Below are 24,858 nucleotides of genomic sequence, written 5' to 3' on the forward strand. Positions count from 1 at the left end.
GGAAGTAGTGGTGATTTATAACTGAAAGTTATGTTGAATGTAAGAAAAATATTTGATAATAAAACAATTAAAATTTTTCAGATTTATAAATTGAATCAAAAACGAGAAGCAGAATATATTAATAAGCATCTAAGGACAGCATCACACACACACACAAAAAAAAAATAATAAATCGAAAAATTGATAGAACTTGCATAAAATTATTAAAGGACTATAAAATCAATATAAAAAAAAACAAAATTTTTTTATTTCCATGTATACCCACTAACCATTTCATGAAATCAAGCTTCATTTTTGTAAACCAAAATAAATAGAATAAATGGGTGAAATATATTGTCGACGTACTAATAATAATATTAGTATCATTTTATCATAGTTAATACAGGTAACTAGTCTATACCACTTCGGATTAGTTCTGAATATGGGAAGGGGAGAAGAAATCTTCTAGTAAGGGTTGCAGTAACACTTCCAAACGAATCCGCTTTCGTTTGACAGTTGTATCGTGAACCCTGTACATGTTAAGTAGGTGGGGAATGCCCATGATTGTTTTAATTCATTTATTAGGCAACAGAGCAGTTTTTATCCTCATGCCATTTTTGTTCTCATATGTTAAAAGCGTCTTTATCGGCGTGATCCAGAAATTTTCGTCATGAAAGAGCGGTTACATTAGGAAAACGTCACATTGAAGAGTTGTTGTGTGTTTAATTAACAAGGGGAATTTAAAGTAGTTTATAACGTTCCGCCGTTATGGCCCAAAAATCGGTTTCGAAACGAAACATGATTCAAAACACGTTACTTACCTATTACAGAATTTTTATTTTTATTTTTTAAATACATTTGGAAAATGTTTAGTAGTCCCACAATAGAGCATTTTTATTCAACTATGTTTGACAGGTTTTTTTTTTTTTTTTTTTTTTTTAAATAAGGTTGTACTTGAAAAGTTTTTAAGTAATTTCAAATAATAAATAATTAATAGTTGACTTCATGTTAGATTTTTTCTAGCCAGTGCCACAGTTATTCGGTTATTGGTGCAGACCCCCCCCCCTTCTCCCAAAAGAAATTAGCCCTTTATATCCCAACTCAGCAAAGTCAACAGCATACATACACATAAATAAATATCAATTTAGATAAGGAACAAACCTTTTGTTTAGCACTGCACAAATGCACTGAACTTCGACCATGAAAAAAAAAAAAAAATAGGAAAAAAAAAAGTTCTAAACAGATTTGATTAATTTATTGCGTGTTATGAAATTATTTCAATAATTTAATAAATTACTTAAAATATTCTCTAATGCGTTTTCATTCTCCAGAGATAATAAAAAGATGGGCACTCTTTTAATTTTTTTTTTTTTAATCAAAAGTAGTGACTAACACTTCTAATCGCCGAAGTAAAGTGCATTCCCAAGGCATGCTAGATAAGAGGCAATTTCTAATCCGTATTTATAGTTTTGCAGGATTAAAACCCTTTTTTTTTTTCTTAGAGAAAAATCCATTTGTCTAGACTAACTCTGGACAAGGGGAAAAAAGGCCAACAAAACGTTTCCTGTAAACTAACTAAAGTAGAGCTTCTAAATACTATTCTTCTGCTGCAGACCTAGAATCTTCAAGTCACCAAATAGACTACGAAGACACCTTTTCTTCTTGGGATAGCCTTCGTAGCTCAGTCAGTTTCGACGATGTCCTTTAGTTGGAAAGACATAAGTTCGAATCCCGTCTACTACGTGAAGAATAACTATCAGGAATTTTCAATTGAAAGTGAGTGAAGCGATTTCATACGCTTTGCAGGGATTTTTCCCTCCTAGAAACTCGTATTTTTCATACCCCAAAATAGGCAAACCGATCAGAAGAACACACACATGCAGTTTACATACATGGGAGACTAGGAAAATAATAATTAACCACCCTATTCTGTTGGACCTGATTTGGAAAGACTGCATGGTACGGTATGAGTCTGTGCATAAGCATAAAAGAGAACAGAATCTCTCCTGGGATCCCCCATTTGCTGTCCTTTCCACTAAGCAACTAGCTTGGACGTAATCAGAAATGAATTCTGAAATTTTGCGATTTTTAAAAATATACCTCTCATTCTAGTAAACAAATATTTTAATTTCATGAAAACAAGACGCATTATTTCTCATTAAAAGGCACGGATTTTATTTCGGTCTCACACAGAATAAAACTGATGAAGCCTTCGGCAACATTAGTGGATTGGCGTTCGATCTCTAACCAACAGTCTGTGAGTTCACTGTGGAGGTTTGTGAAAACCCTTAGGTGATAGATGATTTTCATTGCCCGGAGGTAATTTTTTATGACTGTGGAATGTGTGTTTACGGGGCTGGTTTGCCTATTGTGGAGACAAAAAAACCCGAGTTTACTGGGAGAGAAAAAACAAATATATATATATTAGTGATTGGTCTGTACAGTAGAACTTTAGGATTGTTGGTTTTTAGTCCACCACTGTAAACCTGTCGGGCACGAAGAGACAAAAAGAGGAGAGTAGTGCCTTTCGCAGGCAGAATAGAATCATTAACAAAGATAAAGTTAATATGAATCCTGAGTATAGTTGATAATCTAACATTACCTGGTAATAGGGAACTTTCACTGCTTGATTGTACATGGAGTATGCAGCCCTTTCATAGGTTATATTAATATAAAACATAGAGTAAAATATTTCTTATTTATAATAGTATAATTCTGAGTAATAATTTTTCCTTCTTATCTCACCCCCCCCCCTTATAAAGTTGTTTTGCAGCAATATTACTGATGCTTTATGCACCTGTTAGAGGAGGCAGGTGGACAATGAGAAGAACTGTTTTAAATGATATTAGGAGGACGTTGAGTATCGTAATGAACTAGTGAAGTAGTGAAAAATAAGAACCAATATAAGTAATAAAAATTCAACTAAAAAAAAAATAATAATAATAATATTTTTATCCACATAATCGAAGAAGTCTTCGTATTTTTCAAGTTCTATAAGTTTCGTAATGGTACGGTTTAATCGCACACGCGCCTATTGAAAAAGGTCAGATTCTTCAGGAGGTCATTCCGGGGCTAGAGAATTATCTCTCGGAAACTCATGTGCTCATTTCCTTCCGCAAAAGAGGATGGTCTCGGAAAACATGCATTTTGCAGAATTACACAATTTATCATACCTAGTTTTATAGTACAAAAATAAATAAATAAATAAATAGTTAGCATGGCTACCAGCTATGTTACAGTCTGAGAAATGCTAGCTTCAGGCGTGTGGTGAGTGGTATAGCGTGCAGTTAGGTGGTGGAAAATACGATGGTTTTTGTAGTAGGATGGCCAACTTTAGAAATTCACAAATTTGTGAATTTCTAAAGTTTAAGAATTGCTAAAATTTCTAAAGTTGATGAGCTCAAGCTGATCACAAACGGTTTCGATGAGATCAGCTTGATCTCATCGAAGCCTTTTGTCATTCAACATCTGCGATTATTACTATTAACAGAAGTCCCATCCAAAATTATTTCCTTTATCGTTTCTTGTAGCATATATGCAGTATTAATTCTTCTTCTTATAGCGCTTTTATCCCGCTTAATGCAGAGTCCGTTATGATTATGCGACTGTGGGAAATCCCAATCGACTTAACGCAAATTCTGGCGGTTTTTTTTGGGGGGGGGGGCAATTTTTATGACTGTAGAATGTGTGTTCACGGGGCCGGTTTGCCTATTGTAGGGGAAGAAAAAAACTTGAGTTTCCAGATGAAAAAAAAAAAAAAAAACCATATACCTCCGTATGAGACCGGCTAACTCACCTCGAAAGAGACCAGATAAAGGCGCCGTACGTCTTGGATGGGAATCGAACCCAGGTCTTTCCGACCAAAGGGCTTGGTCTATACTGACTGATTTTTTTTAAAGCTGAGAACCTCATTTGGCGCTGGTATACTTGGTGACAGCCTTCGTTCCTTCTGAGACTGCGTGCTTTGCGAGTTCACCTGGCAACAGCAAACGAACAGCAGTTTGGATTTCCCGACTTGTGATAGTTGAACGCTTGTTGTAATGAGAAAGGCGGGAGGACTCGGCAGCAATACGCTCAAAAATGTCATTGACGAAACTGTTCATGATAGACATAGCCTTGCTAGAAACACCAGTATCTGGATGGACTTGTTTTAAAACCTTGTAGATGTAAATGCTGAAACTCTCCTTCCTCCTCTTCTTCTTTTTCTTCTTGTCTCCAACACGAACGTTTTTCTGGGCCTTGCCGGCTTTCTTAACGGCTTTTCCACTTGGCTGGGGCGGCATCTTCGGTTCGACAGGAACGGCTCTCAATTCGTAACTCACGATCAGATGACGGAGAAAGATGGTCTATACTGACTGATATTACAGTCTGTCATATTCTAATGAAAAGGAACTTAAGTATAACTAAGAACGTGTGATCGCGACTTACTCGATTGGTCTACGAAAACTATGGAATCTAAATTGGATGTCACTGGTACTTGCATAAGGACCATCTGACCCTTACTGAAATGACAGTTTTTATTATGGGTTTTAGTTTACAAAATTAATTTTCCTTAATTTTTTTTTTCCTTTTATATATAAAAAAAAATTCTAACGCTTTGTTCACGAAATCTGGGAGTTTCAAACACATTCTGGGAATCGGAGATAATCGGATTTTGGAACCGTCATGAGTAAATGGGGACGGTTGGTCATCTTAGTGTAGCTTAGAGTGGCCATCCGCGATTAGTCCTAGACTCCATGGAAGTGTAATAAAATAATTTAAGCGCCCCATTGTAATTGTATTTACACTGCGTACTACTTATTTATTTTCTAATTTTAGTAAAAAAAAATAATAATAAACGTTTTTAAATAGAGAGATAAGTTAGAATTAGTCGCGAACATTGCTTCCTTGACAAATACAGACTCTAAAATTCGTGTATTAAGTTTTTGAAGACAAGTAAACAAACTCGTAAACAGCGTTAATGAAATCTCAAAAACGACAACGTAAGTTTGGCTGTTTCTTGAACAGTTGATGAAAACAGTGGAAACCAAATAACGCAACTTTTTTTTTTTTCATCTAAAAGAACCGATTCGTGTAATTTATAATTCATCATCAGTGACGGGTTATCTGCTTTATTGCCAAATGAATGATAAAAACGACTGCATTTTTTATTACGGCATAATAAAATTCAATTCTATTTAATTATTGACACGAATTTAAAATATTGAAAATTAATATTTAATTCACGAATTAATATCTTATTCGATGGAAAGGAAACCTACAGGTAATAGCGCCTCTAAAACTGCTTCAGTCACTTGCCGAATCTACGCTACAGAAGCTGTACACCTGCGTCCCATATCACTGGAGCATAAAACCTCTCCCGGAAGTATATGCTTTCGTATTTTCCTATTTTCGTTGCGAAAGCTATCCAGCTATTGGCTAAAACGCACGCGGTCAATTGCATAATCCTTTTCGACTTTGTATCTCCCTATATCTGGTGGGTATTAATGCGCTGTATCATCGGTTTGGAAAAGTATTGCAAACACGAAGGGCAGCCGACTAATAGTTGGCCTATTTCTCTGTCCACCCTCCCTCCTCCCCCCCAGAAATGGATGCTAACCTTGTAAAAGTTCTCCAGTACGGTATTCGTAGCTATCTTATCGGACCTCACTCAAGTACTAGAAGCTGCTGACGGCTCGTGCGCATGGTTTTGCGAAGCGAGAGTTTCTGAAAGTTTTTTTTTTTTGAAAAAAGAAATGCTGGCTTCTGTACGACGATGATGTCGCTTCTTATAGTCGTAACGAATAGTCACAATCAGTCGTGATAATGGTGAACAAAATTACGTAGGATGAATTTTCCGAAATAATTATGTAATAAGTTCCGTCCTAGTCAAAGGACATGATTTTACCGTCCTATTCAAATATTTTAAAGAAAATTGTTCTGTTAACAGTTATTGTGGTAGGTGTGATATATTTGCTTTCTTCTGTTCGCCGAAGAGTAATAAAAGGTGCTCTAAATAATGTTGATGTGTTGCTGCGTGAAGATCCACCTAGCTCTGCGCAGTTTGTCATTCAGGCAGCCGAAGTCCCGGTGAAGGAATTTAATATAACGGTTAATGTAAGTAACAAAGTTTGAAATTTTCATTATCGTCTGCTTTTCATGTTGCAGACTTGGTGACCCATTAGCCATCTAATGTTCGTTTTAATATACGTAAATACAGCTGGTATTATGACTTCCGTTTCCGTCTTTATGATTTATTTCGTCATATGCACTTCTACTGTTAAACCTTTCTTCATTAGCATTTTCAGTTTTTGGTCTCTTTCCTATATCGATCAACGTGCACTGTTATGTAAAATATGTTTGTTTAGAATGAATAATTCTCATTGTGCTTTTATTCTGCTCGAACTGTGACATATTGCATGTTCGCGTTGTTTAAAGTTAGAAGTGTTGCACTTCTCGAGAATAAATTTTTTGTTGAGAGAAAAGCGAAAGCTAGACTTTACTGAATTAACACTGAATTAATGAAATTTATTTCAGAACTGGCTTCTAGATTATTTTGATTATGAATTTCGAATATATTTTATTTAGATAAACGCAGTTTATCTTAAAGGGAAGTTTTACAAATAACTATGCTAAGAAATTAGTAGTTGCCAGTTCTGATTTATATACAAATTATTCCCAGGTACCTTACCCCTCGGTGTATTTAGCCATGACGATCGTAGCCAAAAACTTTTTTTAGCTGCTCTCCACCTCCCTTTCTACAGAATATTTTCGTATTTTTCTTAAAAGTATATTAAAAAAAATTAACTTAAAAATGTTCTTATCTTCGCATCTATTAAATCATCACGTTCTTGTAGCGTAATACAAGCCTTACTTTATTTCGAGACCTTTCTCCCTATCTTACCTAACTATCTCAACCTGTACTCCACTTTGAACATATGATAAGCCTATCATACTCAGTATCCATGTCAACCACTGCTCTAAGAGAGTCTACGGGCCCATTTTTCACTATCTTACCATCACTTATGGTAATAGACAAAAATTGACTTCTTAATTATTTTGGCTTATAACGATATATTATTAATATTCTTTCTCTAATTAAGTTTTTACTTAAGACTTAATGGCAGAAAATGTTCCCTACATCCTTGTGTGTAATCTTTAACTCCCCCCCCCCCCAAAAAAAAAGAAATTTATGTGCTACAGATGTTTAACCCTTCCCGAAGTAATATAATCCTGTTGCCTAGTTTACCGACCTGATTGACTGCATCTGTCTTCTATCCTAGACATTTTATGTGATCACATCCGCAAAAGGTTATAAACCTCTATATATTAGTATCGTGGGTTTTTTAGAGACCAAACATGGTATTTTTCAGCTACTGTATTTCGAACCTTAATTAATCGGGGTTGGTGATCTCGCACTGTACAATGAAAATCAATTATACCCGAAGGAGTTCCCAAATACCGAGTGGATAGCGTTACCTCTCCACTATTCCTTGGGTTCAACATCTATTGCGGCTTAGAGAGTCGCTATCTACTTGGTCAACTAGGCTAATAGTATTCTTTTTTTTTATTATTATTTATTTGGCATAACGGTCATCTTTAATAACATTCCCTTCAGACCATTTATGTAGAATGTTACTTCACCTTTTTGAAGGTACAACTCGAGACTAGAAATTCCTTTCTTCTTTTGAAGGACGAGAGGAACATCTAGACCTTTTTTTAAATGAAGCATATTTGTCTGATATCACATTGAGACATAAAAGTAAGATTTTCCGAATATTTTCTCTAGTAAAACTGACAGATCGATTTTCTTTCAATCTTCCCTGCTGAAGGTAAACTTGTAATAGAGCAGTACCATGGATGGACTAAATAAACTGCTCTACGCACCAAACACGAATCTTTTAAAGTGACTTGAACAGGTAAAAAGTCTCCAGTAAGAGGGGGGTGGCTGTTTTACACGGTAATGAAAATGTGTAACTAGCAGGCATAATATACTCTCCTTTTACCCTAATTCGGTATTAATCCTAAATAACGTGTATGAGCAGTCTCTCTCACTACTCTACCATGACTAGCTCATGATTTCGCATAACGTTCTCATGATTAGTGGGGGGGGGGGGGGGGGAGTTGGGATCGGGTCAACGTCTAATGGGTGTAATAAACAGGAAAGTTGTGCAGTATCCAGTGGATGACTCTTCGGCTTTCTCTGCCGAACACAATTTTGCGGTACTCATTTCTTGATGTCTTATCGCTGACTTAATTGCATGGTGACTTACATCCAGTCACTCTCTCCTTTAAATTTTCAGCTAGCGTCTTCTCTTAACATTCCCATCAGCCTCTTTCTGAAACACTTTCAATCCATATATTCATTTGATGTTTAAGGATGTGATGCCAATGTTTTCATGAGAACAGTAAGGCCTTCGACGTTAAGAGCGAAATAGTGAGCTGTAGATCAGTGGACATTCTATTTCCCCCCGATCTTTTAGCGCATTCAAAAAGCTTTTTTTTTGCGTATGTCATCTGTAACAGTTCCTTCTCGAATACGTTACAACTGCAAACAATATTTTGAAATTTGTTTTCTGTTACTGTGAACTGAACGAAAGTGAAAATTCTTTCATATTAATTCAATCTTTAAGCTTTATCTGGAATGATTTTCATTTCCTACTTCCACAGTTATTTAAAAGGGAATAAATATTCGTTGACAAAAAAAAAAAAAAAAATACTTGCATGAAATTTTACAAAAAGTCAATATTAAGCCAACAAGACCTCCCCTGTCTTTGTTAGTTAGGAGTTATTAGGACGGTATTAAGTACAAACAAGAATGGACGCGGCTTGCCGAATTATCTTCCATTTGTGTACCTAAAATTATAAGCATTAAGTTGTCATGAACTTTGTATCTCTGTTATAAAGAAAACAAAGTCCAAGTGGAAAGTATTTCTCACCAATTGCTGCATTATTAACAGTGCAATATTTGTTCGTATCAGTCTGCGTGTTGGCGTTGTCGAAATATTTATCTAGATATCTTGAAGCTGGCTTGAATGTAAAATGTGTAATATAACATTTTTTGGAATCGCAGCCATTATTGTTAGAAATAAAAAGAATGTCGGTTTTGAGTTTCATATGAATAATAATAATAAAAAAAAATTACTTACCACGAAATCTAGAAGCCTCGACTTGGTTTCGAGCAGTGGTAATTCAAAACTTTTATTTCGTTCTAACTTTGAAGTCATTTCTTCTCTCCATTATTTGAGAACCGATTTTCAGGCATAAGTCTGGCATATTCGTACTACTTACTAGGAAAATCCTTCCTCTTCAAGAGATCCTTTGTAATAAATGCATATTTTGTCATTAAATTTAATTTCCCCCCTACATGTAGTCATTTGTGTTGGACATAAAGAACAACTTGTATGAAATTATTCAACAAATAATTTGCAAGACTAACAGACTAATTTCATTTTTAAGTAAAAACCAAGCGAGATGATTCTGTGATCGTTTTAAGAGAAACTTTGCACCGTATAATAAGTTAATTCATATAACAAATCTATTTTTTTTTTTTTTCATATGGAATAAAAGAGTTAAGTGTTATTTCATCAAAATAGTTACTTTTTTAAATTTTAATTTAATGTTATATATATCCACTTCTACAAAGTTAAACGTGGTATTTGTTCTTTGGAGTCAAGATGACTCCAAATATGGTGGGGGGGGGGGGCGGAAGGCTTCTGTACACACTCAAACGTGTTTGTGAAACACCATTACTGAGTTCTGTTTCGCTGGTTTAATCTGTTTTTTTTTTTTTATTTTTTATTAGCACTTAAATGTTTCGTTAGCCTACATTTTAAATAGTAAATGCAAACATATGTGACGATGTAAATAAAATATAGTGGAAACTATTTTAATCAGTAGTACACACGCAAACACTTCTTTGCACTCATAGATCTGTTAGCGAATTCTGTATTCGAGAAGAAAAAACACACTTTCGTTCGTTTGTCATCGGACTAAGCATTTTCTACGTTCCACTGCTTTTTAACATTCGATCCGTGAAACAAGCGAGACACGATGGTTACAGATAAGCTCAGGAAAAACAAAAACGAATAACAGGCATGGGTGTCATTGCACACTGATAGCAGCCCTAGAATACAAGTGGAGAACGACAGAAATGATTTGCGCATGTCTGGTGTTTGTGTGATCGTTGTAATGAGAAGTCTCAGGTTATGGCCTTCATATTAATGAAATTCGGATTGCATGAAAAGAATACTCAAAGTAGGAACGAAAAAAAAAAGTCACTTAATTTTATTCTCAGCTGATTTATGTAGGGTAGATATTTTAAATAGTAACTCTATAGTAATGGAAACTTTTTTAGTATTATTTTTCGTATGCAATTCTAAAATTTCACTTGCAGAAACTGCTGACACGATTAAATTTGTCGTGTGTGTATAATAAAAAACTTATTTGCTCACAAATACTGCAAATTGCAACATATTGAATTCCAAAATGTTTTAATGGTTTCGGCTTAGTCCGCTGTTTTATGTATGCACTCAAATACAACAAACTAGTTCATTAAATACTTAAAGAAAATAATCCAAATTTATAATTCGAGGACAACTACCATTCTGCTCATGGGAGGCCTGAATTGGCTTGAGAAAGTTCAATGTCTGGTCTCTAGAAAAATCACATTATCGAATACTTAACCACAGTATTAAATGTGTAATAGGTGTACAACCTTTCGTGGGTGAAATTCATATTAAAAAAAAGTTCCCAGCAAATACGTGCTTTTCTCATCCTCTGTGTATACCCCCAGCTTATATAAAACTGTTAAACGTTTAATAATAAATTTTAAAATAGAGGAAACGATAATTGTCACGTAATTTAGTTATTTCCATGCATTCAGGCTTTGTCTCAGTTTTACGATTCTACCGGCCGCCATGTTGATTTTATGAAATTGGAAGATTTATGAAACAGGATTGCGACCACTTCTGGTGTGCTATTAGTCTTATTCTTGTCATCAGACTTTCATGCCTATAACATGTCTCATCTTACTGCGCTTACCACTCTTTCAGACCATAAATTCCTGTCGCCAATCACTCCTGTAAATATGCTCATTCTCTCACACTTTTATACAAAGTGCCTCTTATTTTTTTTTTCACCTTTTTTTTCTGATCGCTCTTCGAAAAGTATTCCAGATTTAAATAGGAAAGCATCGTAAACTTATGTCTGAATCATCTTACTTCTCTTCATATTTGCCAGCCTCTGTAAATCCTATACTGTCTATATTTTCTCCTAAATCACATTCCAAAGCGTTATCTTTTGTCACTAATGCCTTAGTTTTTTTCAGAAATTCAGAAGACCCTTACTTATAACCCAGATCGTAAATGAAATTTTAAAAAAATGTTATTTTAATTAAAAGTAATTATTTTCTATCCCTTAAATTTGTAATTAGTAAACAGAATGATAATCACTATGCGACTACCATGCTGCCTACTGAAAGACTAAAGTGGATTGAAAAAATAGTTCCATGTTTATTTCTAGAACGTAAATCATTGACGGTACTGGTGTACCATTGATGATTTACAATCTTTCGTGGGTAGGATTGCAAAAATAATTCATGGTACTTATGGGTCATTAATACCTACAACTGCTAAGTGTCACTGGATATCAAAACCGCTTTATATTTAGGCATTAAACTAATCACTTATTTTACAATAAGTGATTAGTTTAATGCCTAAATATACATTTTGTGTATAACTTGCGTATATTTTTCGGTTTGTGGGATGAAAAATCAGTTTCTGGAATTAAAAAAAAAAAAAAATTACCGAAGTATGGTTTTAGTCGCTTTAGACAAAGCCTTGGGATTGAAAAGACTTTTTTTTTTGTCGATCTAGACGGGATTCGAACAGAAGCTTTTCCAGTTGCAAGCTTCGTCGAAACCGACTGAGCTACAGAAGGTCTGTTTATGACGGACATATGAAAACCGAGACAAAGTGTGTAAAATGGTGGCAGTTTGAAAAAACGTTGAATGTTAAGTGAACTCATTTTCACAACGAATGTTTCATGTAGTTCTTATAAATCATGTTATAAACAGTTTCGATATTTTAAGGTTACGACAACTAATTAAAATAATTACTATTTAATTAAAATGAAAGCTATTTTTCAATTGTCAAAGTTTAAAACCATGAAATAGAACAAGTTAATTCATATGTATATATGGGCCAATTGTTATCCTTTGAGGAGCCAAAGAGCTACAGAAGGTCTGTTTATGACGGACATATGAAAACCGAGACAAAGTGTGTAAAATGGTGGCAGTTTGAAAAAACGTTGAATGTTAAGTGAACTCATTTTCACAACGAATGTTTCATGTAGTTCTTATAAATCATGTTATAAACAGTTTCGATATTTTAAGGTTACGACAACTAATTAAAATAATTACTATTTAATTAAAATGAAAGCTATTTTTCAATTGTCAAAGTTTAAAACCATGAAATAGAACAAGTTAATTCATATGTATATATGGGCCAATTGTTATCCTTTGAGGAGCCAAAGAAAAGATATTGAACGAAGAATTCACCTTGGATGGATGGCTTATGGGAAAATGAGAGACATATTCAGAAGTGACATCCCTATGAGTCTAAAAAGGAAAAATTTCGACCAGTGCATACTTCCTGTCCTAACATATGGAGGAGAAACATGGACTTTAACACAAGCCTTAACAAAAACCTGAGAACAACACAACATCGCATGGAAAGAAGTATGCTAAAAATAACATTAAGAGATAGGAAGACATACCTGGATAAGATCTCAAACAGACAGGTGTCATGGATATTGTAAAATACATTAAACATGCTAAGTGGAGATGAGCTGGCCAGATGCAGTGATGGGAGATGGACTAGAAAAACAACAGATTGGAGACCAATGGATGGAGCAAGACAAAGAGGAAGACCGAGAAGAAGGTGGAGGGATGAACTGGAACAAATTGCAAGAATGAGACAGATGGGAGAGGCAGAAAACCGAGTGATCTGGAAAATCATGGGGGAGACCTTCGTCCATCAGTGGACAGAACCAAAAGGTTGAAGAAGAAAGCTATTTTTAATATCTGAATATAAAACTATTTAATTATCTGAATAAATGTATGAAATTATAGATTTATCATATTACTATATTTGCTCTATCTCCTCCCCTACACCACCTCCAATATTCATTTATTTTTAATTAGCCATGTGCCCTATATTGACAAAGCTGTTGCATCGAGAAGAGAGGGGATTTGAGAAACGACAGCAGATAAATATTCGAAGAATATTTGAAATGTGACTGTGTTACGTCCTTTGAAAATTCATTGTATCTGAAAATATACAAAAAAAAAGACGAGTAGGGAGGTCTGTTTCAGCATGGGGGAGGGGGGGATGCCAGATATTTCGTAGTATCAAACTTACTTTTGAAGTTAACTCATTTTGATTTTTTTTTTTTTCAAAAAAGGTGGAGTGACAGCTGTTGGTATTGCATGTTGGAAATCTTATTATGATCATAATAAATCCTTCTTGCACAGTTGTACCAAAGTTGATAACGAATGGAACAAAAACAAAAAGAAAAAAACGACTAGACTTGCTGAGTCACAGCATATTTCTGCAACTGTTTGCATCAACAGCGAACGTCTGGCTTGCTATTTCAATTTACAAGATAACTCATTTGAAGGACCACATCACCGAATAGCAGATAAATGCCATTATCACAAAGGGGAGGGAAATGAAGTCAGGAATATTTATTTATGATTATGCTTCGTGTGAGAAATAGTTGTTCCCTTCTGTTTCAGAAAAACTTAATTGGAAGTGGTTCAAACAGTACGCAGTCAGTCTTTAAATGTTAGTTTTTTTTTTTCTTTTTCAAGATAGGTATTCCTCTGTTTCTGACTCTTCCAGACCATTAATTTTTTTTATGCATAAATACACGAATATTGCCTTTCCAAATATATGAATTTAAGTTCAGAATTTTTGTTTCAGCAAATTTCATAATATTTAGTGATTTACAAAATTTAAAATGCTACCTACAAATTTTCAACTGTTTCCGTTATTATTAATGTGTGAAATTTACCTCACTTGTATTGCTATATAAGTTACACGAATTAAAAACTAATAATCGTTTTCCCAAGGAAGACTGAGAATTTGCATCCTACTTTTTCGGAACGCGTAAAGTTACGTATTTATATGCATGTGATGGTTAAATATCATTTCAGATTCTTCAATAGTCTGATTTTAAAATAATTACAGTGTTCAGCAGTTCTGGTTTCTTAATCTGCTATGAGCGTTGTGTTACGTACAGATCAACATTCCACTTTCTATGGGAACAGTGATAATAGCATTTATCTGCTACTCGGGAATGTGTTCCTTCCATTGAGTTATCTTGTGAATTGAAACAGCAAGCCAGGCGTTCGCTATTTGATGTAAACAGTCGCAGAAATATGCTGTGACTTAGCAAGTATAGTGTTTTTTTTGTTCCATTCGTTATCAACTTAGGTTAGGTATACAACAGTTGAGTTAAAAACACATTGCTCCGTGCTTTGAATTTAGACTGCTTATCCCCGACTTGAATTATCAAGACTCGAGCTGGCCACGATTGTTAGGCCACCTGGAACAGTCTGCCTGGCGATGGTAAAAAGAAAATCTTTATAAAATGAAGTTTGAGATTTAAACTTAGTTTTAAGAACTAAGTACGGTCGTTATAATCCATTTTAACAATGAACAACATTAAACAAGTGAAGCAAATGTGCTCCTATAATTTCCCCACTTATGTTCACGAGCGAATTTTATTAATACATTTAATATTTTTTTGATAATGTTCGGAGGCACAGCATCTATTTAAAAAAAAAATAAAAATAAAGTTAGCCACTCAGTTCTAATTTTTGTGGTTTTTTCCTTTTTCGCTAAGAAGGTTTATTGCTTCTATGGAGAGAGAAAAATAATTAACTTGTGCAGCGAATATTCACACGAAACTGAGGAAGATGAATTTATATTCTTGACTCTAGCAGAAGAAAGAAGGCTTTTATATTCATTTTATGGAAGTTAATAGATTTATATTAAAGACTCCTACACGAGGAATTGTCAGTTTTCAAGCTTCGACATTTAAACTTTGCACCATTTTTGAAACGCTACCTATACTCATATTCCCTGTAATACAGAGACAGCGTTTCAGGTTTCTGCATGGAAAGCTCAGCATCCATCAGAAAAACGAGTCCGAGTGAGCGCTTCGTTTTTCTTTTTATATGGAAGCGAAACGGATCTGAAACCATTAATGTTCTATTTTCTTTCCTGAACGTTAATATTATGTTTAAATTTTTTTTTGTTTGTTTTTTTTTAACATAATCCGGAAACTCTGCTCTAGAAACCAAAAAAAAAAAAAAAATTAGCAAATTATTTTCAACAATCTAAAATTTACTACTTTCACTACAAAAATTGTTAATGCAAATTGGAACAAAATTAGATATTTAAAAGTACTCTTGTTCGCCTATTACGATATTCTAATATAAAGTAGTCGTGCGTTTGTAGAAACTAATTATTATATAAGGCTAGTACTTCCAGATAGTAAATAAAGCTGAAAAGTTAAGGTGGCATTAATTTTTTTTAATAATAAAGCGAATTAAAAATAATTACCTCAATTTCCTGTTTGAAGTCTTAGCAGTTTATTAAAATTTTGCTTTGGCTGATGCAACTGGCCTTTTTTTTTTTTTTACGTATTAAAAACTCGTGGAAATCATTTGGTTTTTACTGTGTCGATATGCAATCTACTTTTTCCTTTCTTCCTTAATAAATTCACTAAATTACTGAAACAATAGAACAAGGTAGTATTAACATAAATCTTCATATTCACGAAAGGAGAATTTCAATATGAAAGCGAAAAGAAAAAAAGGCTAACATTTTAATAATAGAAATCCATTTTTCTTTTATGAATATTGGATGAAAACATTTCATCTTGAAAATCGGATGTTGAAAAGCGGACATATTGGGGGTTCCGAAAGTGTGTGTGTGTGGTGATGCTGGGACAATTTTTGTGAAAAGAGACAGCTACCTGAAACTTCTATGTCTTGCCGTGTACTATAATTGATGGTTGAATAACCAAATAGTAACCACTGATACTATTATCACTTTGTATATACACTGCTTGGAAAGAAGTTAACGGGCATCCCCATGGGTAAGGTGCATCGTGCAATGTAGCGAGACACATGTTTGTAGCCGGTATAAATTGGAGGAATATGATGCTCCCAAGTCAGCGCAACTGTGTCCAGGTAAAATAGCTGCCAGAAGGGAACAGACAGTTTGAAAGGATGCCATGTCGCAGGCCTATCGTTTCGCAAATTGTTGACAAGCTGGGCCATCCCAAGTCAACAATCAGTGAAACCATACTCAGATGGAAGCACAGGGAGTCACCTGCAAGTCACATCTGCAGTGGACGACCCATGTTACTCACCGAATGTGACCGTAGAGTGCTACAAAGGATAATATGTAAAATTTCCAGGCTTCGACTGGAACACGAATCTGCACAAAAACATTCAGAACGAAAGCTCTCAACATGGGTTTCCATGGTAGGATCGCAATATTCAAGCCCCACATTACTTAAATCAACATTCAGTGGTGCAAAGAGCGTGTACAATGGGACGATGCCGGAACTTCGTATTCAACTGTCGGTCGACGAATGGCGATTTTTACATATTATCCTTCGTATCACCCTACGGTCACGTGCGGTGAGTCGTTCACTGCAGGTAGCACTCGCAGTTAACTCGTGTGCTTCCATTTCAGCATAGTATCACTGATTGAAGTGGGAAGCTTGGAAATCTGTATTATGGAGCGACGAAATCATCCTACATCCATTACCGAGCGGATGGACGTGTGTGGATGTAGCGGATGCGTGGTCAACGTCTCTTACCAGAGTACATAACCTCAACTATGAAATTCGTAGGTGGAGGTGTGATCGTATGGTCCTGTTTTGGCCTCGGACCTCTGTTTTATGGTGTCACGAACATAATTGAGGTATCTAAACATTTTGGACAATGTAATTCTTCTTACTTTGTGACCTTTCTAAGGGAAATGACCATTGTGTCTAATAGCAATACAATGCACCGTGTCATAAGACTTCTTCTGGAACTGCGTGGTTTGTGGATATAAACGTCACCACAGAACCCTAATCTCAACCCTGTTGATTATCTGTGTGATGAACTGGAGCGTCTGGTGAGGCAAAGGGACATCAGACCCACAACATTCCAGGACCCACTTCCATGCCTACAGGAAGAATGGTCCAAATTTCCCATTGATCGCTTTCGTGCGCTTGTGGAAAATATGTCCTGTTAAATTGCTGCAGTCATTGCCGCGAAAGGAGAAGGAGGTCCTTCATCTTATTAAGGTGGCCGCCATATCTGTTTGTTCCTCACACAGTGATGTCCGTTAACTTCTTTCCAAGCAGTGTACATTACATACGCTTTTTCTACATGTTGACATGTGATGACATCGTTCGTTTGAATAGATTCCAAAATATCTCATAACTCAAATTTTAACTCTTGTGTTAATTTAATTTCTAGAGAATGTAACCATAATGCAAATAATAGTTTAAATTTTGTGAAATCCCTCTGAAAATTTTGTCTCCAATATTGTTATTTCTGGATCTAATTAAAGCTTGTATATCTAACATCATATTTTATAATAAAATCTAACTACAAGTAAAATAATAAAAGGGGAAAAAGACTCATTTTAAAGAGACTGATTGACATCTTGTCAATCTGGTTGACTGAGAGGATCCAGAGGCGAGTGACTAAGATGATAGCAGGTCTATGGAATGCACCATATGAGAACAGGTTGAAGATTTGTGGGTTGCAGAAACTAGTTGATAGGCGAAAAAGGGGAGATATGATTGAGACATTCAAATTGCTAAAAGGATTCTATAGGATTAATTCAGATGATATTTTTGAGATCAGGACTGGTGGTGGGAGAACTAGGGGACACCTATGGAAGCTGGGCAAGAGTGTGGTTAGCAGGGGTGTTAGAGCTGGGTTCTTTACTTTTAGAGTGGTAAACGAGTGGAATAAGCTGCCAGAGTCTGTTGTGGGTGCTATGACAGTGAGCGAGTTCAAGGCAAGGTATGATAGATACTGTGAGAATGTTGAACAGCTGTGTGAACATGATGTTTAGGGCCTCCCTCGATGAGTCTAAGGACTCCTGGAGTAGCCCGTGGTGGTAATAATAATAATAATCTTCTGAGGCCTAAATTCTTCGACCTGAACGCTAATGATTTAATAAAAGAAAGAGGATAATAGAAATCACGGGAGTTAATAGTTATCTGACGTGTAAAACAAAAATCAAAATAGTCTTCAAAAGCACTGAAAAATTATTTTGCAGAGATTTTTATATCTTATATATTAGGACACCGTTGTTTCTTTGTGCAAGCTAAGATAAACTTCTTTATATAATACAGTTGGTTGGTATCAGTGATCGATTTCTTGTTCAGTATCATTCTCCCCAGATTGCGGTTTTCATTTATAGTTACGTGTTTGCTCTCAATTAATCTTGCCATTATTATCTACCTGACTTCCAAAGAATCCACAAATATTATTTTACTGAGGTTGGAATTTTCCCCTCTTGTCGCCAAGCTACTTATCGCTATTACAGAGTGAAACTATTTCACTTAACTGTTTTTCTTCCGCAAGCAATAAATATGAGAATTGTGCTCGTTTCGATTTGTTTTTCCTCCTATTTTGTGCATGCATTGTGTGTGTGTGATTACATCTTGTCATCTCCATGAACACGCGCTACACAATTTGACTATTTTTGTAATTATCTATAGTTGTTTTACCATGAAATGCAAGGACGTATGTGTTTCAAAAATAACTCGATTGTTTTGAAAGTAATTGCGAGGCATAAAAGCATCTTACTGCACTGTTCTATACTGATACGAAATATAATTTTCTTTAAGAAGTAGAAAAAATTCTAAATGAAGTCAGTCTAAGAAAATCACTGTACATATTTTTTTAATCCTTTTAAATCGGCCAAAATTCTTTTTAATGATGTTATAGCAGACTTTTCTCGATTAATTGATGCTGTTAGCAATTAACGTATAACGAATTTTGAAAAAAAAAATAATTCGATCAATATTGAAAAAAAAAGTGTTAAATGTCTTAATGTTAGTGAGATTTTGCGTGCTAGAAAAAGAATGCAATGCCATCGACACTTGGTCCCATTGCATTCTAAAGATTATAAAACTATTATCATTCAGCGAAAAGTCTGAAAAAAAAAGCTTTCCTGTATAATTAACGTTTATATTATTATTATTATTTATCTCCGTTAACGTAGTGTCCTCCAGGAAAACCTCTATCTTTAAGAGAGGTACTACTGTTTAATTGTCCTTCAACAGATTATTAATTTAGGGACGGGAGTGGACGAAATCGCTTGAGCTCTTCCATAAGATCAGATGTAAACCTGCACAGTTAAGCAAGAGTTCTCCTACGCAAACGTGTAATAAAATAACGCGCAGAGTACTTGCAAACCAATAAATAACGAGCAAATATGCGATATCTTCAACTATATTTCTCATACTTTGTCACTTGACAACATTTTATCTTTAAGTCAATATTTCTTATCTTTTGAGTCTCGAAAAAGTGGTTTAAAGTGCTGCAAACAAAATATGTGAGTAGCGTTATCTTTTCTGAATTCAATATTTTTAATGAAAAATAATTCCAGAAATAATTTTAGTATTATTATGTAACACCTCCGGGAGGCCACGGTCTTCCCTACTACCTAATTTTCCAACTACAACTTGCATTAAATTCTAACTAAAATAAAAAGGTGTTTGAACAGTGACTCAGTACTAATCTTTCGGATCTGTCTTCGGATATATATATATATATATATATATATATATATATATATATAATCAACTAATATTGTATAGAATTATAATCGTTAAGGTTTTTTGTTCAAGACGAACGTTGTTTCCTTATTCCCATGGTTGCATAACAGCAGATTATAATTATGTATACCATCGATAAATGCTGTTACCCAAATAGGCAATATTTCAATGAAAGCTCTAGTAATACATATTTTTAAAAAATAATAAATTAAAATAGAGCATAGTAATAAATATTCGTTTTCTTTTATACAATGAGAAAGAAATTCTTTGCGCTTTGAAACGTAAGTTTCAAAACTGAATATCTTGCAAAGATGCTAAGGCAACTCATTCTTTCGGAATGAGTTGCCTTAGCATCTCACTGCATAGGACATGATCTGTGAGATCTTTTATGTGATCTTTTATCTTCTTATTGAAGGATTCACTAGCCTTACAGAAATGTTTAGAACTTGTCTTCAACGAGCAGTCTGTCAAAATTTTTATCGTAACATAACTGAATATAAATTGGAGCAGCCCTCAGTTGTATGATATAGAATTATTTAAAAAAAAAAAAAATGTAAGCTGTTTGAAACCGGTACTCGCACTTCCTAAATCCTCCACTGACTATAGATGTATTACTATCCACCTTTGTGAGGAGTTCGTCATGCAGCGGTAACAACTAACCCAAAATGCCTTGTCACGATGAGATCTATCTCATTAGAAAATAGAACCGGTACTCTATATTTGCAGTTCTCAAAACGGGCATGCGTAACAGTCGTTTATAATACAACACTACTTGAATTTTTAAGCAGAAGTGTTTGGGCACATTTTAATGTTAATGAAATTCTATCTGTATTTCAAAATCAAAGTATTAATACTTCGAAAAGTCAACTTTATGTGGATTGAACATAAAATTACAGCAATCCGTCGATTAATGCGCCGAATGCGTTTTTTAATACGGACGCATTAATCAAAAACGCACTAATCGAATATAATAACCTATGGAGAAAGTATAATTCGTTCCTCAGATTTTTTTTTTGACGCTCAAGTTCTTTTTATAAAAGAATTAGGGTATGTGTCAGGGCCTAGTTAAAGGAAAACCATGAAGCTGAAAGATAATAAAACATATTCAGAATATAAATTTATTATTCTGCTTCTTAACAAAGAATTGAGCTGACGTAGTTTGGCGGGCATTCTGTTTCTTTTTTTTTTTTTTTCCATACAACTGACGGTATGGCCCTATTGCCTCTTCTGCAAATTTTACTGGTTCTCTCTTCACCAGGGAGTGTCTAAGAATTGCTGCTTAAAAACTTCGATTGTACGAAAATGTTTCTGTGAAACCACTTTGGGCTTGTCAGTGATTAAATTTTCTTCATATTCTTCAGGATCTTCCCGCTGTGCGTTTAAATTTAGCAGGTTGGAATCACTCAACTTCTCAGAATGAGATTTAATTAACTTAGATTCATTTGAAAAGCCTCTAAAATCATTTGCACAATGTGGAAGAATGTGCTTCCAAACGGCTCGCATATTGCTAGCAGTAATTCATTCGACTTTGCGACTTTATAACCGGGCTGAGATTTCTCTGATTTGGCTAGAAAAGTCGTGGAAGGCATTCGTTTCCAAAAAAAGGCCGGTTTCATTGACATTAAATATTCGTTGATCACAATAGTCCCCTTCTTACACAATTTTCTTCAAAATCTCTGGATATCTCCTTAGCTGCACTTGCAGCTTCGCCTGTGATTTCAAAATGTAAGCTATTTGAAACCGAGAATATTATGTAGGCTATTTCTCTTTTTGAAACGCTCAAACCACCCAGCATTAGCGTCAAATTCTTTTTTTCCATCATTGAGAGCCCTTTCTTTCAAAGAGACTTAATGCTTTTGATTTATTAAGGTCAGTGCTTAGTGGGATCCGTTTTTGGTTACAACCTTCGATCCACGTAAGTGAAGTCTCTCTAATTCAACCATTATAATACTTTGATTTCGAGTGCATGCATGGAGAAATTGAAGCAGCCTTACCTTTCCTCTTTGTATTCAGCAGTTGCTTCACTCATTTTTGTGTTCTTGTCTTATCTTTGCTCTGGACTCGCCTTGTTCATTTTTCTTTATTATTTCAAGTTTTTCTTCCAATCAGATTACTTTTCGAATCATTTTCACACTTCTATTTTTTGCTTACTAATTCTTTTACTCATGATTAAAGGTTAGGAAAATAATTTAAAATAAAAAAAGTAAGGAAAACAATTGCACGTGATATGATCAGCAAAATGCTATGTAAAGCAGACGACATAAATTTTGGCCGTAAATTTGGAACATAGTGTACATGGAAGTAGTATAGTATGCCATTAAAAATAACATTTGTGAAATGTTTCAAATCGGTAACTAAATTATTTCATCCTGGTGAGTAATTTTTTAAAATATAGATCGAAAATTGCTTAAATCTGTAACATTTATTTTAAGATGTATACAGGCGCACTAATCGAATTTGGGTATCGAAAAAAGAAATGACGCACTAATCCGGGCGCATTAATGGAGGGATTGCTGTATTGTGTAAGCTACGTTAAAAATGAAACCTCCATTTTGTGTACTTCCCTGTTAGAACGTTTTTATGATCTTTTGTTATCTTGCAATTTCTGCTACTATCTGTCATCATGATTAGGAGTTTAACTGCTGGGCCTCTTAATGTTAGCTTATCTGTTCGTGACTTTAGGTTACATGGAGAATATTTAGTTATCGCATTGTCTGTCTGTCTGTCGTGGTTTTAAACCATTAACTATGGAATGAAGATGGTTAATCGTTGATATTCTTGGTGGAAATTGGTATTGTGTTCCATATTAAACGTTTCTAAACGGTAATGCATCGAAAATGGAAAATTTCAGGGAAACGTTTTAATTCTAAGTAATTAGTATTTAAATTCTATACCTATACTTATTTTAAATGATATGCGACAATGCATTTTAAAGAAAAATACATTGTCGATTATAATAGTCTACTTCAAAGCTCTGTAGATCAAAAATTCTAGACCTTTTGTACCACCAATTAAACACTAAAACAATCGAAATTTTTCCAAATAATTTAGGGCAGCAGTTGGTTGAATTACTTCAGAGAGAATTGCTGGATTAAAAAAGCTGTGTAAAACTTTATTATTGGCTTTCCAGCAGGTAACGTAAGTTCATCTAGGATGCCAACGTGGTGAAACCCTACGAAGTATCCAATTTGTTATTTATACTTGTAAAGTTGCACTTGAGGATTCTCAGATGCATTTGAGGCTACTTTTATAACGGTTAAAGTAGAGAACCGTAGTCTGAGATCGACTAATTCAATGCTAGGCGGAGGGAGCGAGATAGCGGGTGAATCTTATACTGGATAATTACCACTGTGATAAATCCATACGCGTATAAAGAAATTTTAATAAGAATTTATGCATTTTAGACTGCTTCATGCACTAACTTTTGAAAAAGAAAAAATAATATACGCATACATGAACAGAATAATAATAAATTAATGTCTCTACGAAGAGCATTGTTCATTACGTATTAACTAAAAATGTTTGTTAAATATTTTTCTAGTGGCTGGAAAGCATTTTGGAAAACAGCATTGAGCTCACAGTGAACGTCCTAATATCCCTGAAAGCTATCAGGGATATTATAGAGATTTGATAGTTGTCAAATACTTTTCTCTACAAACAAACGTCAACACTTCTCATTAAACACCACAACAAGAACTACAATCAGTTAATTTTATATCTGCTGAATGCCCAACATTTTTGATTTTACTTAGGAGGAAGCGAATATTAGGTAGTCAAGCTAAAAATACTAACTCAATATCAAGAGTGACGAGGTTATGTCCAATGAATGAAATAGAACCAATTAAAAATCCTGAAATGTGAATTATCCTTTCCATGACACCTAACAAAATGAATCCAAAAATTAAATCATGAAAGACCTGCAAAGGAGGAAGATACAGCTCTTCTATTTTTGCAAATTGTGCTTGTAAATCTCACGATAGAAAAGATATAATCGAATACAATTTTATAGCATAGTTAAAGATCTCAGATGCTTCTAGTATTTACAAGAAATCCGACAGTGAAGGTAACTGAGTTAATGAATTCGGTATTTAAAGTTCATATAATCCTTTGTGCCGTCAGTAAATTACTGTTTATAGTTTAATAAATTTGCACGATAAACAATATTATTCGAATTGTATGTTAGGACCTGTTAAGTTCTCTAAAGTTTTAGGAATAATAAAATTTTGAGTTTTGATTGTTACCCAAATAGAAACCCAACGAAATTCTAAGACATCCGCCTATATTCTAATAGATATCTATTACTACTGAACTCAGGTTAATTAATTAATGGCCAATTTATTTAAAACTCCAACTTTTAAAATAGTTTAACATAAATTGAAAGCCAAACGGCTATTTTTCTGGCATCCTTAATAATAATTAAGGGGATAGTGATTGCTCCACCTTTGCTTCGAGTTGCCTTGGTGTTGTACTACCAAGTGGTCATTTACACTTGGATTCGCCGATAGTTTTTCGGTATATATGAAACTCATAGATTCGTAGTTCTCGATCTTAGAGTTTTGTTTACTGGCAGTTGAACAACAAGGGATTTGTATCCCCTTAATTATTATAGTTTTTAGTGTTTTTTTTTTTCATTTTTTTTCATAATTTTTTCATTCATCTTATTTCCATACACTTCCTGTGTGTGTTTCATTTAGAGTTCTTACAAGTACTAAGTATTTGTTCTATCGAGACGGTATGATTAAAACGTTATTAGAAAGAAAGGCGAAGTGGGGGGGAGGATACATCTACTCGTGATCTGATAAATATTTTCTTTACGGAAAGCGAGCTAAAAAAACACCGACCAAGCTTTTTTTTTTTTTTTTTTAATAACTGCTTAATGATGGAATACACGATATTTGCAACGCATCTGATTCACTGCATGAAAACAGAAAGTTATAGAGAACTCAGGTTATTTCTGATATAGTGTTCTGTGCTCCATACATCATTTTCTGTTATCTTAACAGTTGGTTGTTTTCACAAATGCATTTT

At 34.5% G+C, this 24,858-nt stretch overlaps 2 protein-coding genes across 2 annotated transcripts in view; one reads left to right on the plus strand and one right to left on the minus strand.

The window, feature by feature from the left end:
* Window positions 1–3,887: 3,887 nt before the first annotated feature.
* On the minus strand, window positions 3,888–4,279 carry LOC150108367 (histone H2B-like). The gene has a single exon (XM_090415767.1). It carries the CDS (start codon window positions 4,260–4,262, stop codon window positions 3,888–3,890), a length of 375 nt encoding a protein of 124 aa, XP_090271893.1. The 5' UTR covers window positions 4,263–4,279.
* Window positions 4,280–5,468: 1,189 nt separating this feature from the next.
* Window positions 5,469–24,858, plus strand: part of LOC150108368 (putative protein-lysine deacylase ABHD14B) — a 41,286-nt gene continuing 21,896 nt past the window's right edge. Inside the window, exon 1 of the mRNA XM_090415768.1 lies at window positions 5,469–6,075. Coding sequence (XP_090271894.1) covers window positions 5,857–6,075 — 219 coding nt within the window. The 5' untranslated portion in view covers window positions 5,469–5,856. The remainder of the gene's footprint in view (window positions 6,076–24,858) is intronic.

The sequence above is a fragment of the Typopeltis vanoorti genome, chromosome 3, assembly GCF_054136105.1.
Source record: "Typopeltis vanoorti isolate ZY-2024b chromosome 3, IOZ_Tvanoo_1.0, whole genome shotgun sequence".
Classification (NCBI taxonomy): domain Eukaryota; kingdom Metazoa; phylum Arthropoda; class Arachnida; order Uropygi; family Thelyphonidae; genus Typopeltis; species Typopeltis vanoorti.

Coding starts and splice junctions, on each gene's coding strand:
- LOC150108367 (XM_090415767.1), bottom strand. CDS start 4,262: ATGCCGCCCCAGCCAAGTGGAAAAGCCGTTAAGAAAGCCGGCAAGGCC.